The 21,344-nt window shown below is 41.9% G+C and overlaps 1 protein-coding gene across 1 annotated transcript in view; it reads right to left on the bottom strand.

Moving 5' to 3' along the window:
- Positions 1-8,326: 8,326 nt before the first annotated feature.
- The window catches only part of LOC126278537 (galanin receptor type 2-like), a 1,269,802-nt gene continuing 1,256,784 nt past the window's right edge, over positions 8,327-21,344 (bottom strand). Inside the window, exon 7 of the mRNA XM_049978712.1 lies at positions 8,327-13,878. Coding sequence (XP_049834669.1) covers positions 13,753-13,878 — 126 coding nt within the window. The 3' untranslated portion in view covers positions 8,327-13,752. The remainder of the gene's footprint in view (positions 13,879-21,344) is intronic.

The following is a 21,344-nucleotide window of genomic DNA, read 5'->3' on the forward strand; positions in this document are numbered from 1 at the left end:
TCCTTTTTTTCCAGGTTTCTGAAAGACTTCGTCTACGTGTCTCCTGTTCGAATGACTTTGGGTTAACTCCGACGCCGCACAGCATCCATCTGCAGTGATTACAGTGAATCCGAGTAACTCAAGACAAGCTCGCTTAAGTATGCGGCGAATTTGACCAACGTCTGGAGGTTTGTCGGGCAACCGTTTTTTGACATGTGAATGAAACTTGGATATTAAATATTCCTCAAGGTGTTACGTGAATGCTCGTGAATGAGATGCACTTGCAAAATATAACTGACCTTTTCAAAAATAAAAATAAAAAAATGTTTATATCACCATTCGTGTAGCTAATATATTGTACTTAAAAGGGATAAATCTCTTTGCAAGACCCTGTATCTTCTGATATTCGTTAGCTAATCAGTGTCTGCGAAATCCGTCGGCTGTAGCCCATAAACGAGGATAATGACGACGGGGCGCATTTATCTGAAATCCCAGTGCGATTTACGACGGCAAGATACCATATCACAACATTTAGAAACGTTCAGTGTGCTAAAATTTGCAGTTTTGTATATTTTTTTGATGTTGTAAAGTAGTGCATCACGAAAGAATCTACGAGGGAGTGCTGAAAAATTAGGCATCCGAATTTATGTGAAAGCTCTTAAGACCTTTTAAATAACCTTTATTAAGAATCTACATCTTTATTCTTCGTGTCAACATATTTATTTCGCAACATAGTTATCCTAGCTACAAACAAATTTCTCCAAACGGGAGGCCGGTTTGTTGATACCGTCACTATAGAATGTTTGACGTTCTTGACGGATGCAGAACCACAGACTTTGCTTGCAAAGCCTAATCGCTATCAAAGAGAACTGCTCGGAGGTGTAGTTTGGCTAGTGCTTCTTCACGTATGATGTTACACTCTGTTTGGAAGTTTAAAAACTGCTCCAAACTATGTAGAACATGATTCAGATTGCCATGAAAGTTCCTCGATTACGTCATCAAACGTGTCCAACCGTCCTATCCCTTCTTCTTGTCCGTGTTTACCATATATTCCTTTCCTCGCCGATTCTGTGGAGACTCTCCTCATTCCTTACCTTATAAGCTCACCTTATTTTCAACATTCTTCCGTAACACCACATCAAAAATGCTTCGATACTCTTCTGTTCCGGCTTTCACAGAGTCCATTATTCAGTACCATACAATGCTGTGCTCGAAATGTAAATTTTCATAGTTTTCTTCCTCACCTTAAACCTATTTTAATGTTAGTATACTTCTCTTGTCCAGGAATGCCCTTTTCTTGTATTAAGTTGCTTCCAAGTTAGTAAAAGTCCTTAACTTCTCCTACTTCTATGCTAAGCTTCTGGCTGTTCTCATTTCTGTTACTTTAGTTACTTGCGCCTTTTTTCGGTTTACTCTTAATCCACATTTTGTACTCATTAGACTGTTCGTTTTATTCAACAGCTTCTGTAATTCTCCTTCACCGTCATACCGACAGGAATGCCATCAGCGCGCCTTATCATTGGTATCCTTTCACCCTAAATTTCAATACCCCTCTCGAACATTTCCTAGATTTCCGTCTATGCTTCTTCAGGCTTAACAATAATTATATATTTGTGCTATCGATAGATTTAAATAAAAATTTATAAGAGCATACTGAGATCAAAAGCACAGAGCCTAGTGGAAACAAGAAAGAAATAAAAAGAGCAGCAGTGAAACCCCCTGACGAGGTTAGAATGGTAGCTCAGGTATTTAAATAAGTAAAATCACGGAGTCTGAGATATGTGGAAACAAGAAACAATAACCAGTGACAGGAAATTTGTCCTTATGCTCTCAGTCGATAAGATCCACCATATTACCGTGCGTGTTAAACCGTCGCTTGTAGGATGTTTGGTGCGCTAGACTCGGATCGAAACCACACGGCATATTAACAGAGAGGGTTTGTGTGCCAGCCTGGATTTCTTTTTAGGCTTTTTCTCACATCCTACCAGGTGAATAATTGGTTAGTAAAGTCCGTCTCAGTTATAAAATTCGCCAACATTTAGAAAACTGTCGTCTTCTTTCACATGAAAAACATTACACGCAGACATTCGGTGTAGATATATTCCGTCCCCTGGAAGGGGATGGGGGTAAGAGGGTGGTGACAGGAAGTGTATCAGACCACGCTTACAATTAACCATGCCACATCCGTAGTACCCATGTCGACCCTATCATGGGAAAATGATACAGTCTCTCCGTAATAAGGGAGACACTACTGACCCAAAAAACTACCAAGCAATTTAATTAGTAACAGTTTTTAAGTGGCGTCGATTTCAAAGCACAGTTGAGTTCCTTCCCGCTCAGCCGGCCGTCGTTGCGCTGCCTTGTAACTCATAAGTTTGGCCAGAGAAAGCCGTTGGTGGCGTACGAGCCGCAGTTGCCCCGCACTGAGGCTAGCTGGAGCTTTAGAACACGGTGGAGAAGAGTCAGCTGGACCGAGTGGTTACGGCAACGTCTCTGGAAGCCTCCGCGGTGGAAGCGGCGGACCGACCTGCCGCGCGTCGTCTGGGCAGCTGGGTTTGCCCGCATCGGCGGGCTGGGCCTGGATCTGCCGGGAGTCACAGGGGGCAGTGGTGGGCGAGCCTTGGGGCGGCGACCCTCCTGCTACGGGGCTCTGTCCGCACTTGTGTGCTGGTGGCGTGGCGGGCGCAAGTTGTCATCGCGCGACAAACTTGGGGCTTACCGCCGAGCTGATTGGCGGCCAACTGCCCAGATAGAAGTTCCAGTCTACAACGTGATGTGTCCCGAAGATTGGTTGTAAACATGGTCATAATGGTCACCACGGGTCGTAGTCAATCTCTTATAGATATCATGTACCAGGAGGACGGTTTGGTGCCTTTTACCAGAGGCAAAAGAAAACAACAACCACAGTCAGAGGCAGTGAGCAGTGGAGCTTTGTTATTGCTGTGAAGTACAGAGCACTAGGAGTTGCTTTTGTGATCCACAGTAACTGGTAGGCAGCTGACACACTTCCAGGCTGATGCTACAGTGTGGCAGTATGGAGCACTATGACGGCAGCCAGTTTACTAGCATATGTGTTGTGTATTGAGATGTGGTGGCCGTGTGGGAGCAAGAGCGTGAATCGTGCACACCCAAAAAGATCTGTATGTTGAGGTCACCATAGGGCCACCCTCAACTATTGCTCATAACTATAAGTTTTCAGAGTTTTATGTCGATGTTTGTTGCCCATAGTGTGGGTAACCTGGTGTAGTGTTGTTGACTGTAGCAGTTCAAAAATGGCTCTGAGCACTATGGGACTTAACATCTGTGGTCATCAGTCCCCTAGAACTTAGAACTACTTAAACCTAACTAACCTAAGGACATCACACACATCCATGCCCGAGGCAGGATTCGAACCTGTGACCGTATCAGTCGCGCGGTTCCGGACTGAGCGCCTTAACCGCGAGACCACCGCGGCCGGCGACTGCAGCAGTAGTGAGTAGGTGGTGGAGACGTTTCGAAACACATGTACCTCCCATTGTGATTTTATTCGTTAATTAAATCGCGATATTACATTGCCTGATCATAACGTAACTTCAGTGTCACTCCACATGTTAATTATTTTTTATTCCTATTCTGTTATACTTGCTTGGAGCCCGCTTATGTGTCACAATGTCTGAATCGGATTAGACTTTCACACATTACAGGTCTCCATTTTGTTATTTAGTGATGCTTGATGCCCATTTTTACGTAAGAACTATTTCCCATCTCTTGTTAACTGACAATGGCTTCTACTGATGCCATTGTATTTGTGTGCACACATACATTGTGTTTTACTAACTGCGCCTCTGTAAGTTACAAAGTAATACGCGACGGAAATATTTACTGCGGTAGGTCACTATAAGAAACGTTACACTGTCTGCGGAGATATGAACATAGTTTATTGTGTAGTTATCCAATGAGTTACAGCTAAAAGACACAATTTTTTAAATTGAACAATAGTTGCTTCTATCACGCACTGGAATCAGTAACACCAGCTGTGTATACATCAACTTTAATTACATAACTGTCACTTTTAATTTGGAAACTACAACCCTTCAAAGTTACAGAGGCAGATGCCACACACACTGCCAATAACGCAATGCGCCTTCTAAATGTGGTGCGGCCGAGTTGTAATGTCGCAGGGGTCACGGAGTGAGAAACTTCCTCGATGCGCTGTTACACTGTCGACTGTCACGGCACGCGGCCGTATACCCGACAGTTCAAACAACAGAAACAAACCGGGGCTCAATGTACCACAGTTACTGACATCGGATGAAGATGGCATACACGAACAACGAGTACGTTGATATGTTGCTGTTGCTCGGCGAGTGCCAACACGATGCCACTGAAGCAGCCATGGTATATCCCGTGAGATATCCTAGGCGAAGAGCTCTGACAGTGATTACGCTCTTACGTGCCGAACAACGACTTCGGGAAACAGGCAGCTTGGTAATGCGCCACAGTAAGAGACCAAGAACTGCAAGAAATGAGGGTATGGAGAGGTTTTAGCTGCAGTAGACCACGATCCTCAATAATGGTTCAAATGGGTCTATGCACTGCGGGACTTCACATTTGTGGTCATCAGTCCCCTATAACTTAGAACTACTTAAACCTAAGGACACCACGCACATCCATGCCCGAGGCAGGATTCAAACCTGTGACCGTAGCAGTAGCGCGGTTCGGAACTGAAGTGCCTAGAACCGGTCGGCCACAGCTGTCGGTCCCCGATCCTCATGTCAGCTTACGAGCCGTTGCTGCAGTCGCTGGTGTCAGTCTCACATCTGTGTGGCGTGTAGTACACGGCCTCAGCTTTCGCCCGTATAGCCTGTCACTGACCAAGGAGCTGCATGGGAACGATTTCCGCGCGAGAGTTACATTCTGTGAATGGGCAACGCGTAATTGTTATTTTACAGCTCATAGAACTTTTCTGACTGGTCGGTCTTTATTGAAGGCTGTCACAAGGAGTGTCAACGTACATTCGTTTTTCACATTTATAATTTTCCAGCCTTTTTAATTACAGAATCTCAGTGTGTAGAAGTTGGAGCAAAACGTTTGTTTCGTCAAACAGTATTTTGTAGTTCTTTTGTAAGGCTGAGCTCAGGAACTGCCGGTTCCACCTGTCCTAGATTTTTAATATTCCCCTGATGTTCTAAACAGCGGCGGGTAACGTACGGACGGACTGACCGATCTAACTGGACATCCCCTGTCAATAAATCCCCACTACCACGAGGCCAAGACTGTCCTTACCATGCCATAACATCTTTTTATTCTTCTTAGGAGGTCGTAAAATGGATCCTACATCTCGCCTTCCCATGATTCTCTCTGTTTCCCTGAACGTAGCTTCGTATTAAGGAAGGAATAAAATTGGTGACTCTTCCCATGAATGTTCAGCATTTTCACGTTTCCTTTTCTTGGTGACCGCTGTCTTTATATCATGTCAACCAGAGCAAGAGGATCTTAAACCGTGATAGCAGATACAATCTTAGCGGTGAAGAGAAGCAACCTATTAATGCAGAGAAGGAGTGTATTCCTCACAATGTTTACGCTACTAAAAAGGCAGTGGTGCCACCAGCGCAGACGTCGACATTATCGGCGATGGCATTTCGAAATTACCTACCAATCAGACGCCGTCATGGGTTATATAACGCCAGTGCAACAGTGGTTTGGGCAGACGGTTGGCCTTGATGAAGATGATGGAGATAATCCTCAAAAGCTCGAGGTTTTACCCGAATTACATCAATGCCATCGCCAAAGACTTCGTTCTCAAAGAAATCAGTAAATTAAAATCAACTCACTCTATTGAAATGCAAGTTACTTTAGCTAATCTATTGCACTTTCGTAATCGAAATATTTGTAACTCAAGTAAGCTGAATCTGAAAGATAAACTCTGTGGGCTTCAGATAAATCATTTTGGAAGTGTCACTTCTGAAATCACGAACTGCTAGCTTTAAATTGAACATTCACGTTTTATAAATATAAGATAAACAATGCTCGTATTGCACCATATGAGAAACTGAAGTGAGTTATATTTTAAAGTATTATTAGATATAATTCCATGTCAATGGGATATGGTTAGTAAAAGTCTTTGTAGGTATTTCATACAGTAGAATCCATCGTCAGTGAGATTGCAATCTTCTTTGTATGGTGTAAAGTTTAAGGGTCAGAGAAATTTAATTATATTCTTTTGTTTTACTGAACAGCATTCTGTATGTAGTCACTGAAAAAAATTCTGGAGACGTAACAGTGTCATTTCCAATTTTTTAATCATGAACTAAGTGTGGAAAATGATCACGGAAACCTAGAGCAACAAGTGCATATAATGCATATTGTCTCAATAATAACTTTTGTCAGCAGTTTGACGTCTTTAGATGTATGTGGAGGCATAGGCTTTTATATCTTGTTTGTTTCTCTACTAATGGTAAAAAGTCATTGGACTAGCTTATTGACGTCTTGTTTCCTATCTTTGGTGTGAGAACACGAACTTTCTAACCGTCTACTATAACAAGACCTTTCATGGTTTGTATTAATTGTAATCACCGACCTCACAAACAGTTCCCTTCTCTGTCACATCCCCGAGTGCCCGGTTATTGTTTCCTGAGCACATACATTTATTTCCGCCAACCTATTCAGTGTTCTGCCAAACCATTTCAACTCTGCATTACTTACCTCGCACTTGGCGATCTCCTCCGCTATTGCACTGACACTGTGAATATTCCTATTTCCCAAAAAAAAATTTCTATGCCTATTGGAAGTTAACTTGTGTATTCTTAAGAACTGTGTACAGTGTCTTGGCAAGTAGCGAACGATTTTGTCACATCCATGTCCTCATATCTTTCTACAACAGCTCCTAAATCAACTGAAATATTTTCAGCGGAACGCAGTCTACACTTTTCTTCGTTCTCATGAGATCCAACTGATAGCTATTCATTTCAGTATGTGCATAGATGTACCTTTTTCTTCGAAAAGGTAGTATATATATCAAACGATGTCCAAAGTGTAAATTGACTTTGGTCTTTTTTTCTACTTACGTCATTTTCTTGAGCAAAAATTAAGGAGCTGTAAAAATATGTGACTACGGTTGAATATCTGCAATAGTGTATTAAGGAGCTGCAAGACAAGAGAGGGAAGAAAGTGAATTATTGGAGAGAAGCATGAAACGAAAGAGGAAAATGTCTTTTTGTGTTTCGCTGTTGAATAAATTCATGTAATATTCCCCTACCTAATATTTCAATATCATTTCCCTGTTTTCACATAATTCACTAAGTTACTGTTCCTTTTTAAGTCCTCTAGCTCTCCATCCATGTGTACTAAACGTTCTGCCACACATATCTTCCATACTTTCACCAAGATTTATATGTTTTTTATTGTTAAATTTTCCTTTTCTATTTTCTATGTAGTTGAATGACGCTAGCTCTTAACATGGCTACGTAATCAAAACTTAGAGTGAAACAACTAATAATAAGCTCGTTTCAGTTCTAGGGCATATAACAAAATCTTTGTTTTACCCGTAGTAGTTAATTCTGTTACTCACCTTGTTAAACTGTAGGACTGTTGACCCTCGTGTCACACAATATGACTTGCATCAGAGGCTTAACTTGACAGCTTATTTCACTGAAAATAAGACCATACTATTTATGAGTAGAATTTATTGAAGAACTCAAGTTGGTAATAATTTTCCGATGGCTTCCGTATGTTTCCATACATGTGTTTCAGTTTTTATCGTAAAATATTTCATTATTTTCTTACGCGGATTCTTTATTTGTGGTGAAAGTTCTGCTATAGCGCAAATAATGAGTACGCCTCTCGTAAAACTAACACTTGTGTTGCTGAGTAAGGAAAGAGACTTGTGTGATTGATTCAAATTTGAAAATGTTTGCGGTGCTGGCAGATATATGCGGAACTTCAGAACAACTATAAAAATAATAAGAATTTCTGATGAGTTTTCTTGTGGCATATGTTACTCCTGTAGATAGATTCAGTCTAAAACAAGATGATGAAAGTGAAAGTTCCCATTATACTCACACTTTCGGTAACTGGCTAGCATAAAGTAAGGTTATTACACAGAAACCTGAATCGCTGGAACAGATATATAAGGTTAGACATTCCCTTTAAACAGTTTATATAACTGTGGCAGTTTAACGTTCCTACTCATTGATATGGGATCATTTTATTAATTGCATCTCTTGTCTAAGGAAGAAGACAACGGATAGAACGTAATACTTTATCCGTTGCTGGATCATTAGAAAAGCGGCACTGAATCAGTTAGTCGTTTTAAATCATTAAAGCATTTATTTTACAAATGTATAATCACAACGTTTATTGACTTTGGTGAAACGAATGCTGCCCTGAGGCTATGTGCTTAGTAACAATAGCAACAACAACGACATAAGAAACAAATACAAGCCGTTTACACACATATTACATACACATTACTATTAACATTAATAACAGTAACCATACACTATAGAGACAGCTGCAACCTTTTGAGAGATGCAGGCAGAAATCAAAAGTCTTAACAATAAATCTTATGTTGCTGATGCAAGGCCCATGACACTGGAGCCGTCGTACACAGATTGTACGTCCTGGAGAACCTCGTGAGAATAACAACTATAAATTCAAGTATCGATTCACTTTGTATTATTCCGGTACCGAACAAGGAGGAAAATCGGCTGGGTACACTTGTGATAGACACTGACAATGAGTCGCAAGATGTCCTTCTCCTTACACTAACAGATAGGGATTGACAGGTATTTCGTATTACAAAATATTTTCTTTAATTCTACATGGTACTTACTACATCTTAAAACATCCATACAACAAGACTTATGAGAATCTGCAACAGATGCGTAACAGAGAATAATAAGTCAACACAGCTACAAAATTAGCAAAATGCGCACAATAATACACTTCATATTTTCCTTGTTGCTGAAGGCAAAATTAACTCTTCGTATTTGGTTTTGCAGTGCAAATGAAAATAGATGTAATTAATATTCCGTTGTGCAGATATCATCCTTTAGACATACAAGGAAAAACACCACGTACTTACCCAACAAAGAGTTTTGCACGAGTTACAGGTGCGACTACAAGAAGTTCGCGAGCTATGATAACAGTCGCCGAGTGTAGGTAACATATTTCTAAAACTCAATGTACCATTTCTATTTTCAACGTCTTAATGAATATTATTTTACCATCAGCAACCTATTTTAACAACATCGATCAGGTTTTATGTACAATTTATGTTACAAAGATTCAGCAGCCTTTAGGTTAAAGATTTCGTCACACTCGTGGCCTGTATTGTTTGTTGGAATAGCAAATCTAAATTATATGTCGATGAAGAATTTTTCCGAGAATCAGCACTTCATTTATAGCCTGGGATCTCCTTCTTCATAACAGTTGTTGGCCGGAAGCCATTTAAAATGTGTCAGAACTCGGTACACAGAAACCTCCATAATCCTATAGTAAAAGCGGTTAAGGTACAGTATTATTTGAATATTTACAGTATTCATATACAAATCTACAACGTTCCTTATATCCCTAGCGCAACTTGCAAGAAGCTCCTCATTATCGGACTGGAACAGGAGACGATGCGTATTTTCGCAAAACGATTCAGAGCACGCAAAGTAATCATTGAGGCGGACAGTAATCACTAACGTTTTTATGCGAAAATGATATGGATCTTTTTAGTTGAATAGTAATGACTTTCAACTGTTTCTCGAAATGTCGAAGGGGTCATAGGAATTACAACCACTCAATTCCTATTTTAAATCAAAATAAATGCTCTGAACGTAAGGGATGTCCTACAATTTGACCTGAATTTGGTGACTTACGTGTCAATAGGATGGTTTAACCAGCCCTGTTTGCCTGAAACCGCCAGCTCGTTACATTTTTTTAAGCCGCAGTGCCTTTAACATGAAACCTCCTATGGTGCTGCTACACAGACACACCTATGGGCACTTCTACGAATGTAGTGCATTGTAGCTGTCGTCATACCCTCCAAAGCCATATCAGCGAGGAGACAGAGCTACATCGTTGTAGGAGAGTGTGACAGACGGTTCATTTATAGCGGCCTTTGTGAGTTGACTGACATTGAAAGTAAGTATATCTAAAGATATTGTAACGAAAGATTGATTCGTTGAGTTCGTAGGACCTATCTGTAGTGATTAATTAGGAGAAGAAGAACTTCGTAACCGAGATCGCTATAAAAAAACTTTATTGTCGATAACCGGTTTCGTAAAAGTAAGCTGCTATCTTCAAATCTTCATAAAGGTTATTGCAAACGTTTTGTGCCACCTACACACAAAAGCTTTCCATTGAATTCTGAGGTACATAAATAATTAAACGAGCGGTGCGGTGGCACGTCAGAATTAAAATTACTATGTGCATCGCAATTCGCTGGAACATCATTCCCATAACATAACACGTCGTGCCTGTCAGGGAGACACAAGATTAACTGTCTTAGTTATTCTTTTGGCGCGTGGTAGGCATGCCGTGTTATGTTTTGTTACTACAAACAAGATGTTTGCAGTAACGTAAGAGCTGAATGGTAGCTTAGTTTCATCGAAATCGGTTAACTAGAATAGAGTTTTTTTTTTTTTTTTTTTTTTTTTTTTTTTTTTGTAGAGATCTCGGATAAGATGTTCTTCTTCTGCTGCCTAACGTAAATTTGAGTTTACACTTTTGCTTTTGTGAGTGGCTTCGAAATTAAGCCACTGGTGCCGTACGTGGTTTTGATACAAAATTTATTAAATTTCAGGCCATTTTTCAGATTCAAAATCGAGATGAGCTTCTAATCACATTTCGGTAATACTATATTTTATATATCATGTGTTCAAGGAAATTTATCCCTCTAGGATTGTGTCTATGAAGGATGTCAGTTTGATTTCAGATGTATCACATGGGAAGATGGGTGCTTGATAACTATATTCCAAAACGAGACCAGATCCTTAAAGCAAGTGAGTGTCAATTGCTGTTCGTTGATTACAACGGCTAACGTAGTGAAAAATTTTAAAATTATGTTCCAAAGCGAAGCCACCTCCATACAATAATTGAGGGTTTACTTTTTGCCAATTTCGGCTTGTACCCGTTGCTTACTACGATAACAGTTACTTTTGTGAGTTATTTTAAAATATTTTTGTTTTCATGTTGTTGGGACTTAAAGGGGTTAAAAAAAGTAAATACATTCTATCTTGAAAGTTGAATGGAGTCGTTTGAGTTTCAAAGTAGTCATCAGTAATGAGATTTCTAACTGCGTTACTAGTTCAACTCTTCTCTAATTCTTCTCCACCGCAGAGACTAATAAAAGAGACAAAGCGAACTTCTAAATCTGGAGATCGAGAGAAGTGATGTAACTGAATCCACTTCTAAACAGATTTTTTTAAAAGCAGCTTAATAAATAGTTCAAGAAAAATGCAGTAATAATTTTGGGAAGTGAATGGCTATGCACACCGCCCTGCTACAAGAAGTGTTTTTGCTTTGGAAGCGTCAACCTCTTTGCGTCGTCGTCATGACAAATTGCGATCGTTTTTCAGAGCTGCCAAGGAAGCCCTATATCTCGCCTCTTCAAGCAGGCTATCAATCATTTTGTAGCTTCTTTGGACAGCGCCACTCGTGATGGTCGATCATCACTTTCTTTGACACTGGTGCATTGCGTTTCGGTATGTAGCTTACGTCCGTGTGTCTTCCCCAACATCAGGGGCCTCGTCTATCCGGCAAGAGAGACTAATGACGTTAGTGTATTCCACAGTGCAATTTCAACATCGATAAGGGTTGTAACGATGGAAGAAACAAAATCTGCAGTTTATCGTCTTCCACTGCTCTCTTAACCTGTATATTTCTAACAGAATATGAATTCAAAAACGAATTCTTAATAAGTTATTACCTTAGAGCAATAATAAAGTCGTAGCTGCTACCACTATACCTCTTACAATTTTTCGGGTGAAAGATGTGTAAGAGATCAACTGCTTTATGGAACCAAGCTAGGAACACATAGGAAAAGTAAATATCACGCTACCGAGGTGCATGTCCTCCATCACAAAATGATGTACGGTTGACTGTGCTGCGACAGTGTAAGCTAATGACAGATCATCCATTAGGAAACGTTCTGGAATTTTCAGAGTCACAAACGAGATGAGTTTCTCATCACATTTCATTAAAACTTGGTAGCACCACTGAATTGGTTAAACCAACGATTCGATTCTGCAGAGGCAATGAAAGCTCATTCTATGAATTAAAAAAAAATACCGAGACTCTTAAAGACGTCGTAAAATTAATTCCTTCATACTAGGTCAATAGGTAGTACACTCTCACTGCATCAGGAAACAGTGTGTCCGGTACCATAGTCAGCTCAGTGTCGCTCTGCAAATGTATGAAGTTTGAAAGTGTGTTTTTGCAGACAAGTGTAATAGCAGCTCGTAGTCGACTTTAACTTGACAGGTAACAGCAATAAACTCATTAATTCCATACTGGAACCAACTGATATTACTGGTCACATTACAGTACTTCAGACTATTACTTTAGTTATTATGATAATTCAGTATGACCTGTTTCATAATGGCTCCAGCTTATGCCATTGGAGCTATATTTCCGTTTTATACTTGATGTGCGCCGATTAGAATTGAAGTTGATAAACTACGGAATTGTACACAACACATTGTTTCCATATAGGAAACAATACACTATATTCACTAATGCACGAAGTATTATTCCCATGATTAACACACGTTGTTATGACTAGGTTAGATAGTATCTTAGACATAATGAAAATCGAGTTTTGTTCCATTTCATTCTACGATCAGTATTCTGATGGGTACTTTTCCACAATTCACGCCATTATTTTTAAATTAGAGTTTTTGCCTAATGTGAGTTGCAATCCACAGTCCAGCGGAACCTCAATAGCAGGTAGACGTATTGCCACAATCACTTAGATTAAGTTTATTAGAGTTTATAAGGCTCGCTGTCGATACAGAAAGGTAATAAGAAACTGAAATAGTGGAATAGTGGGAAATATCACTCGAATTGGGCTTGCTTAAGTTCATACGTTAGATTCTGCTGTGAAGAAACTACCAGCAGTGTAGTAAGTGGCTGACGAGGAGCTGATGGACTCGTGCGATCGCTGTTTTCCAGGAACGAGAGCTTCACGCGCAGTCGTCACTTGTCCAGTAGTACCTGAGGACGAGTTTCCTGATCGCTCACACAGGAAATCATCGAGTTCAGTCATAGTAAGGGGATCCGCAACGGAGTCACTGAGTTGCGTCAGTCTTGTAGGATGTCTCTCTGCAGCAGAGATCTGCATCACCGAAGGGGCGGATGCCGTAGAAGGAGAAGACTGGACAGAGTTGTGGCTGTGGTGAGAGTTCACGGAGCGCCACATCTTGGCCACGCGCTTCAGTAACCACGGGCCCCTGTGATACGAGCGCGTCGTCGCCGGGAAGTCCTCGACCCGGCCGTGCGACGCCGGCGGCGCCGACTTGGACGACAGATCCGACTCGCCGGACGACTCAGAACGCTCGCTGAGTCCCGAATCCAGCGAGCGGCAAGCTCTGCGCACGCGTTTGGCCCCGAACAGGTTCTCGCGCCGACGGGGACACGACAGAGCCGGTGAGGGCGGGGGGCGGGGACTGGGTTGTCCGCCCAGCGGCCGCGGCTGCGCTAGTCGTACAGGTGGACGGTGGCCAGCAGGTCCCTGCTGGCGGTGCCCGACGACGAGGCGCCGCTGGCGAAGCGGACGCGCCGCGAGCCGCTAGACGGAGGCCGGTCCTAGGGGCCGTGCGCCGTCCCCCCGCGCAGGTAGCAGCGACGATGTGGGCTGTGCGCCGACGAGTCGAAGCCGCTGCCGCTGGACGTGGTCCGGCTGGCACCCGCCGCGCGTGGCGGCGCTCGGATCTGCAACCACAAGACGACGCAAACAAAACACCCGCGCCGACAGAGTGGCAGCCACGGCTCTGGCCACGCCAACAGAGTGGCAGCCACGGCTCTGGGATCTGCAACCACAAGATGACGTAGACAAAACATCCCCTCCAACAGAGTGGCAGCCTCGGCTCTGGAATCTGCAACCACAAGACGATGCAAACAAAACACACGCGCCAACAGAGCGGCAGGCACGGCTCTGGGAACTGCAACCACAAGATGTCGCAGACAAAACATCCGCACCAACACAGTGGCAGCCATGGCTCTGGTATCTGCAACCACAAGACGACGCAAACAAAACACCCGCGCCAGTAGAGTGGCAGCCACGGCTCTGGCCGCGCCAACAGAGTGGCAGCCACGGCTCTGGGATCTGCAACCACAAGATGACGTAGACAAAACATCCCCTCCAACAGAGTGGCAGCCTCAGCTCTGGGATCTGCAACCACAAGACGATGCAAACAAAACACACGCGCCAACAGAGCGGCCGGCACGGCTCTGGGATCTGCAACCACAAGATGATGCAGACAAAACATCCGCACCAACAGAGTGGCAGCCATGGCTCTGTGATCTGCAACCACAACACGCTACAGATAAAACAACCATACCAACAGAGTAGCAGGAACCACAAGACGACACAGACAAAACATCCGCACCAACAGTGTGGAAGCCACGGATCTGGGATTTGCATCCACAAGACGACGGAGACGAAACATCTGCAGCAACAGAGTCGCAGCCACGGATCTATGATCTGCATCCATAAAACGACCCATACAAAACATTCGCTTCAAAAGTGGCAGCCACAGCTCTGCGATCTGCATCCACAAGACGACACAGACAAAACATCCGCACCAACAGAGTGACAGCCACGGCTCTGCGATCTGCATCCACAAGATGACACAAGTACACATCGAGCCATGTTAGTGACAACTGCAGCTCTAGGATCTGCAACCACAAGAGGATACAAACAAAATACCTGTGACAATGACAGCCACGGCTCTGGAGTTAGGAACTACAAGCCGACAGAAACAAAACACCCACGCTAGTCACAACTCGGGGACTTGCAATCAGAAGACGACGAAAACAGAACATCTGCACCAGCAATTTGGCAGCCATGGCTCAGGATGAGCGGCTACAAGATGGCGCAAGGAAAATGCTATTACTCATCCTCAGCCAGGCACAGCTCCACAATCTGAAACAAGGTGACACAAACAAAACAGTGACCCAAGTGCTGCCACTACTATGAAAGCTACACCAGCAATGTGATACATAGAAAGACATAGTGAAATAGCAGGCACAACTTTAGAATCTGCTGCAACAAAATAATACATTTAATTAGTGGGTCGGTTAGTTATACGTCCATAAACCATTCGAACGATTCTCTTATCTAAAAGATGTGTAACGGGTCAGTTTGCAGCATATGTCCAGACCAGGTGGCTCACCTGTTGTTACTAATGTCATTTTATGTGACCCACAATATTCTATCTGTGTTTCAAAACCACAAGCGAGATTTTCGTATTCCCTCGCTTGCTGAGCTCGAACTATTAGTCCTACAGAAAATATGAACAGTACCACTTTGTAGGAGATTTAATGTAGCAAAATTCTGTATGGGACACGTTTTCGCTGGAAACCACGATTTTCGAGATATTCAAGAGATACGTCCAAAAAGTAACTTTCAGAACACATCACCACACCACACACAAACCTCACCAGTCAGAATTTCTGATACGCTGGTCGTGGCATTCCCTCCCACCACTGCACCATCATTCTGACTACAAGAACTATTCCCAATATTCGACTATTTTTAGTTTGTATTGACTGGGCTCTTGTGGCACCTGCACTGTTGGCTATTTCATCCATGTTATTAATTTCAACATGCGCGTCAGGGTGATGAATGAAAAACGAATTTTGAAAATGTTCCACTAAAACTAATTACCTTGATTTTCCAATCCAAACTTAACTCTTACAAGCACTGTATCTTCTTAATCAGAAGTCCTCACGAATACAATGATGTAACTGTTTGTTTTAAGTTATTCAAATGCAAAAAACTGTTAGCCAAGATTTATATAAACATCATGTTTACAATTTTTAAGTGCTCGATTAAGCGGGTGGTGTAACAAAACCAGTCAATGACCAAAAAACCTGTAATGTGGGAAATAATCGCTGCAGTCACAAATTTTTGGGGAGTTTCAGGAAGGGCTGCCATGAACAACACACTATAAATACTATCCGGCGGGGACTGAGTGTGAGAATGGCGGTGAGTCTCAAAGTCTCTTGAATAACTCGAAAACTCCAGCCCCAAGCAAAAACATATCCAAAATTTAAAATAGTAATTTTCCTACGAAAAGATCCTTTCATATAAATAGTTTACGCGTATCAAGCGAGAGAATATGAAAATCCATCTCGTGGTTTCTGAAGGTGATATAGCCGGCCGTGGTGGCCGAGCGGTTCTGGGACAGAGCTACCGCTACAATCGCCGGTTCCGATCCTGTCTCGGGCATGGGTGTGTGTGATGTCCTTAGGTTAGTTACGTTTAAGTAGTTCTAAGTTCTAGGGGACTGATAACCTCAAAAGTTAAGTCTCATAGTGCTCAGATCCATTTGAACCTCTGAAGGTGAGATATAACATTACAGATAGCATAAACCTGTATAAAGGGCAGTCAAATGAAACCGAGACACATGGAAAAGAGGTAAGTAAACTATTATTCCAAAAATAATCACCATAACCATTGTTACATTTGCCCCACTGTGAGATACGACGGTCAACGACTTCATGGAAAATTGTTTGCGTCCAGAGCCATGCTTGTAAACAGGCATATACTTCTTTGTCCCAAGCAGGCTTCAGGCCACGAACGTCTTCCCTCAAGGCTCCAAAAATGTATCACTCAACAGCGCTCTTCAGTTTTTACAAAGTGCCGACGTACAGATATGCGTCAATTATGGCACCTTTGTAAGTAAGCTGTTTAGGTTTTTTTATTGGTAACGCCATGTAGCGCTCTGTATGAAGATCACTGGCTGTGCTGTGTGCAGTCTGTGGCTCGTTGGCATTGCTGTAATACTCGCCATTTTAGCGTTGGGCAGATGGAAATGAACAACGCGTAGCGTTGCGCTGTTGGAGGTAAGCCGCCAGCAGTTGTGGATGTGGGAGAGAGATAGCGGAGTTTTGAAATTTATAAGACTGGATGTCATGAATTGCTGTATATATTATGACTATCAAGGTAAATACATTGTTTGTTCTCTATTAAAATCTTTAATTCGCTAACTATGCCTATCAGTAGTTAGTGCCTGCCGCAGTTTGAATCTTTTATTTAGTTGCCAGTAGTGGTGCTCGCTGTATTCCAGCAGTTGAGTAACGAAGATTTTTGTGAGGTAAGTGATTTGTGAAACGTATAGGTTAGTTTAGTCAGGGTCATTCTTTTGTATGGATTATTAAAAGTCAGATTGCGTTGCGCTAAAAATATTGTGCGTCAGTTTAAGCACAATAATGTACAATTTTTCTAAGGGGACGTTTCATATGTCGACCCTTAGCCGAGGATACCACACTGGAATCTTCAGATTTTTTTCTTATAGTTTGTGTAATTAGTGTAGCTATTGTTTATTGCTAGCGCGTAATTGTACAGAGAATTTCCTTTGTAGTCGTAGTTTTTCATTGTTGTACAGTAAAACAGTTGTGGCATGCATGTAGATTTGCAGCAAGTATTTCGCAGCTGCGCTTGCAATTAACTAGATATTATTATCAGTGCTACGTTAATGTGTTCTCTTATTATTGCTCCTGAAATTGTGCTTTTCTGTGTTATCGTGTGAAATATTGTGACAATAATGGCGTGTGAAAAACGTAATACTAGTCTCCAAAGTAAACTGAGAAATGACAATGAAGACGAAAGCAGTGTGTTAGCGCCACCGAGTAATGAATTAACTAATGTTCAAAGTAGTAATTTGGTAATTGTACATAGGGAAACGGAGCGGGCTGCAAATAATGGTGTAGGCAGTGAAACAATTAGTAAACAGGGAAGCATTATCGTTCGATCGGTCGGCAACAGCTCGCCTCAGGATTCCGAAATGACAGGACACAATCATGCAAACACTGTAGATTCAGATTTTGCATCAGCACCGTTTTCTCAAATAAATCAAGACACATTTTCTGCTTTTCAAAATGCTAGTATTGCCGGTTCAAATGCACTGCCGAATAGCACTGAGGAACATAATTCAGACACCAGTGCACTGTTATTACAGTTAATGCAACAAATGGGAGAAAGGCTACAAAAGTTAGACACAACGCTTGAACAAAATCAGAAACAAATGGGACAAAATCTTTAAAAGTTAGACATAATGGAACAAAATCTTCAAACGTTAGACACAATGGAACAAAATCTTCGGAAGTTAGACACCACGCTCGAACAAACACGTGAAGATTTAACTAATGAGTTACATAACATTGAATCGAAATGTCAAAAAGTCTGTAATGACGTAAAAATACAAATTTGAGAGCATTTCCAACCTATTTTTTCGCGTCTTGAAAATGCATTACAGAATCACGAAGCAGCCATAAAAGAACTGCAAAATATTGTTCATGAAAATCATGAGACCTTGCAAGCTAAAATTGATTCAGTTGCATCTACCGATTCGGTTACGCCACTTGCAAAAACTCAGGAAAACTTAAAGGACACAGTAGATACGATTTCAACACAAATGAACACTTTGAAACTTTGTTCAGAAAAACACGCAGAGGAAATAATTTCACTATCGGATAAAGTAGCCAAACTTTCAGATCAGTTCAGTAACTTATGTACAAAGATAGATGATGATCTGAATGACACAACACCTGTAGCCTTTACTGACACAGAAGGGTATGAACAAATTAAGAAATTCAAACAAAATGAGAATCAAATCAATATACAGCACAAAAGAGCAATCCGGGAAGTACAAGATGAGTTGGCACAAGTAATACAAAAATTTCATATTTCAGAGGACACTCGCGCTCCAACACGGGAAGAGGAACTTAGAAATACAGAAAAGCCACAAAATAATAACACAGGGCGTTTTGGAAATTATGAAAGAAATTGGCAAGGTGCACCGAATTTTGAGATGGAATCGCCGACACGACGTAACAATAACCGATATGCTACCCACCGACACGATGATTTTGACTATAAATGTTCATTACTACACGTAAATTCAAAACATTTAAGAATTCTGGCAACGACATTCATCCACAAGCGTGGCTTCATCAGTTATCTCATTGTTTTCCTCCCAACTGGTCACTGCAGCACAGATTAGAATTTATGTGTGGCTACTTGGAGAATGAACCAGCTGTAAGAATGCGATCGGTCATTCACGATTGTCACAGTGAAGGAGAATTTTATCATACCTTCCTCTCAGCATATTGGTCTCAAGCTACTCAAGGCCGAATAAAACATAGCATCGTAATGATGAAACATTTGGAACAATCTGAATTCTCCAGTCTAATGAAATATTTTGAAGACATGTTGCACAAGAATCAGTACCTGTCAAACCCATGCAGCCCCTCAGAACTCATCCACATTTGCTTAATCAAATTGCCTGAACATTTAAGAAATATTATTTTGGCAGGACGTTGCAAAGACGACATTGAAGCTTTTCAGGGACTCTTACAAGAATTATAAATTGACACTGACAATCGTGGAACTCGAAAACAGCAGCACAACAATTACAGGTCACATCCGTCACAATTCCGCAATGACAGAAATAATAACTGGACACGACAAGGCTATTCTTACGATGTATATCGTGACCACAACAGACACCACCTATATGACAACCATTGGCAGAGTAGGAAAAATTACAGAGAAAGATCGCATTTCCGTAGTAATTACGAGGGTCAGTCAAAAAGTAATGCCTCCTATTTTTTTTTCTACGTTTAATTGTCAGGAAATTTAAATGCAATTACATAGGTTGAAAACCACAACATTGAGGATCATTTTGTCATTTTTCAATGTAATCTCCGCCCATCTCTACAGTTTTGGTCCATCTTTGAACAAGGGCATGTATCCCAGCACGGTAAAAATCACAGCTCTGCTTCCTAAGCCATTGACGCACGGATGTTTTGACGGCCTCCTCATCTTCAAAATGAATCCCACGATGAGCTTCTTTTAGTGGCCCGAACAGATGGAAGTCTGATGGTGCCAGGTCAGGGCTGTATGGGGGATGAGGCCAAACTTCCCATCCAATTTTGACAATCTCGTCAGAGGTGTGACGACTGGTGTGTGGTCTTGCATTGTCATGCAAAAGAAGAACATCTGCCATTGATTTTGTTGGGCGAACTCGCTGAAGACGTGCTTTAAGTTTTTTGAGGGTTGTGACGTATTGAACAGAATTTATTGTGCATCCCTGCTCCAAAAACTCAACCAGAATCACACCCTCTGTATCCCAGAAAACTGTTGCCATAACTTTCCCTGCCGATCGCACAGTTTTGAATTTTTTCTTCCTCGGCGAGCTTGTGTGACGCCACTCCATTGACTGCCTCTTTGATTCGGGTTCAAAAAAATGCACCCATGTTTCGTCCCCGGTCACAATTTTTTTCAGAAACTCATCTCTCTCCAAACGGAAGCGCTGCAAGTGTTGGGAGGCTATTGTTTTCCTTGCCTCTTTATTCTGATCGGTTAACATTCTTGGAACCCACCGTGCACAAACTTTTGAGTACCCCAATTGTTTAATAATCGTGATCACACTGCCTTTACTAAGAGAAATAATGCGACACACTTCATCTGCAGTCACCCGACGGTCACCACGAATGATGTCATCAACTTGCTGAATGTTGTGTGGAGTCACTGCACTCACCGGCCTGCCGCTCCGCTTTTCGTCAGTCAACGGTGTTTGCCCTTCAGCTTCCTTACAACGACGAACCCATCGTCTAACAGTGCTGACATCCACTGTCACAACACCATACACCTTCTTCAGTCTTTCATGAATGCGTATGGGCGTTTCACCTTCTGCATTCAAGAATTCAAACTTCTGCTGTGCTGCCACCTGTTGACACAGAAAGTTACTACTGCAGTGGATTGCAGAAGAAGGTTTGAGGAATGGCGCCAAATTCAAATTTTTCACTTAACTTAATTTTTTTAAGTAGAAAAAAATGGGAGGCATTACTTTTTGACCGACCCTCGTAATATGACAGAGATAACCACAGAAACAGACAATATGGGAACAAAAACAATTATTATCAAGGGAGACAGAATAACTTCAAACGCAACGGTCCAGCGCGCAGTTACGATTCACGGAGAAATTCTCCACCACATGACCGACAAACAAGAAACTATCTAAACTACCAACAAAACGACAGACCTGAATTCCATCAGAACTGGTGAGCTTCAAACAGGGCAGGGCCTTCTCGTCAAGGTGAATTTGTAGAAGTTAGGTCTCCTAATCCCAATAACGGCGCGCGCCAACAAAGGGACAGACAATGACTCG

Source organism: Schistocerca gregaria, chromosome 6 (genome assembly GCF_023897955.1).
Source record: "Schistocerca gregaria isolate iqSchGreg1 chromosome 6, iqSchGreg1.2, whole genome shotgun sequence".
NCBI classification, from domain to species: Eukaryota; Metazoa; Arthropoda; class Insecta; order Orthoptera; family Acrididae; genus Schistocerca; species Schistocerca gregaria.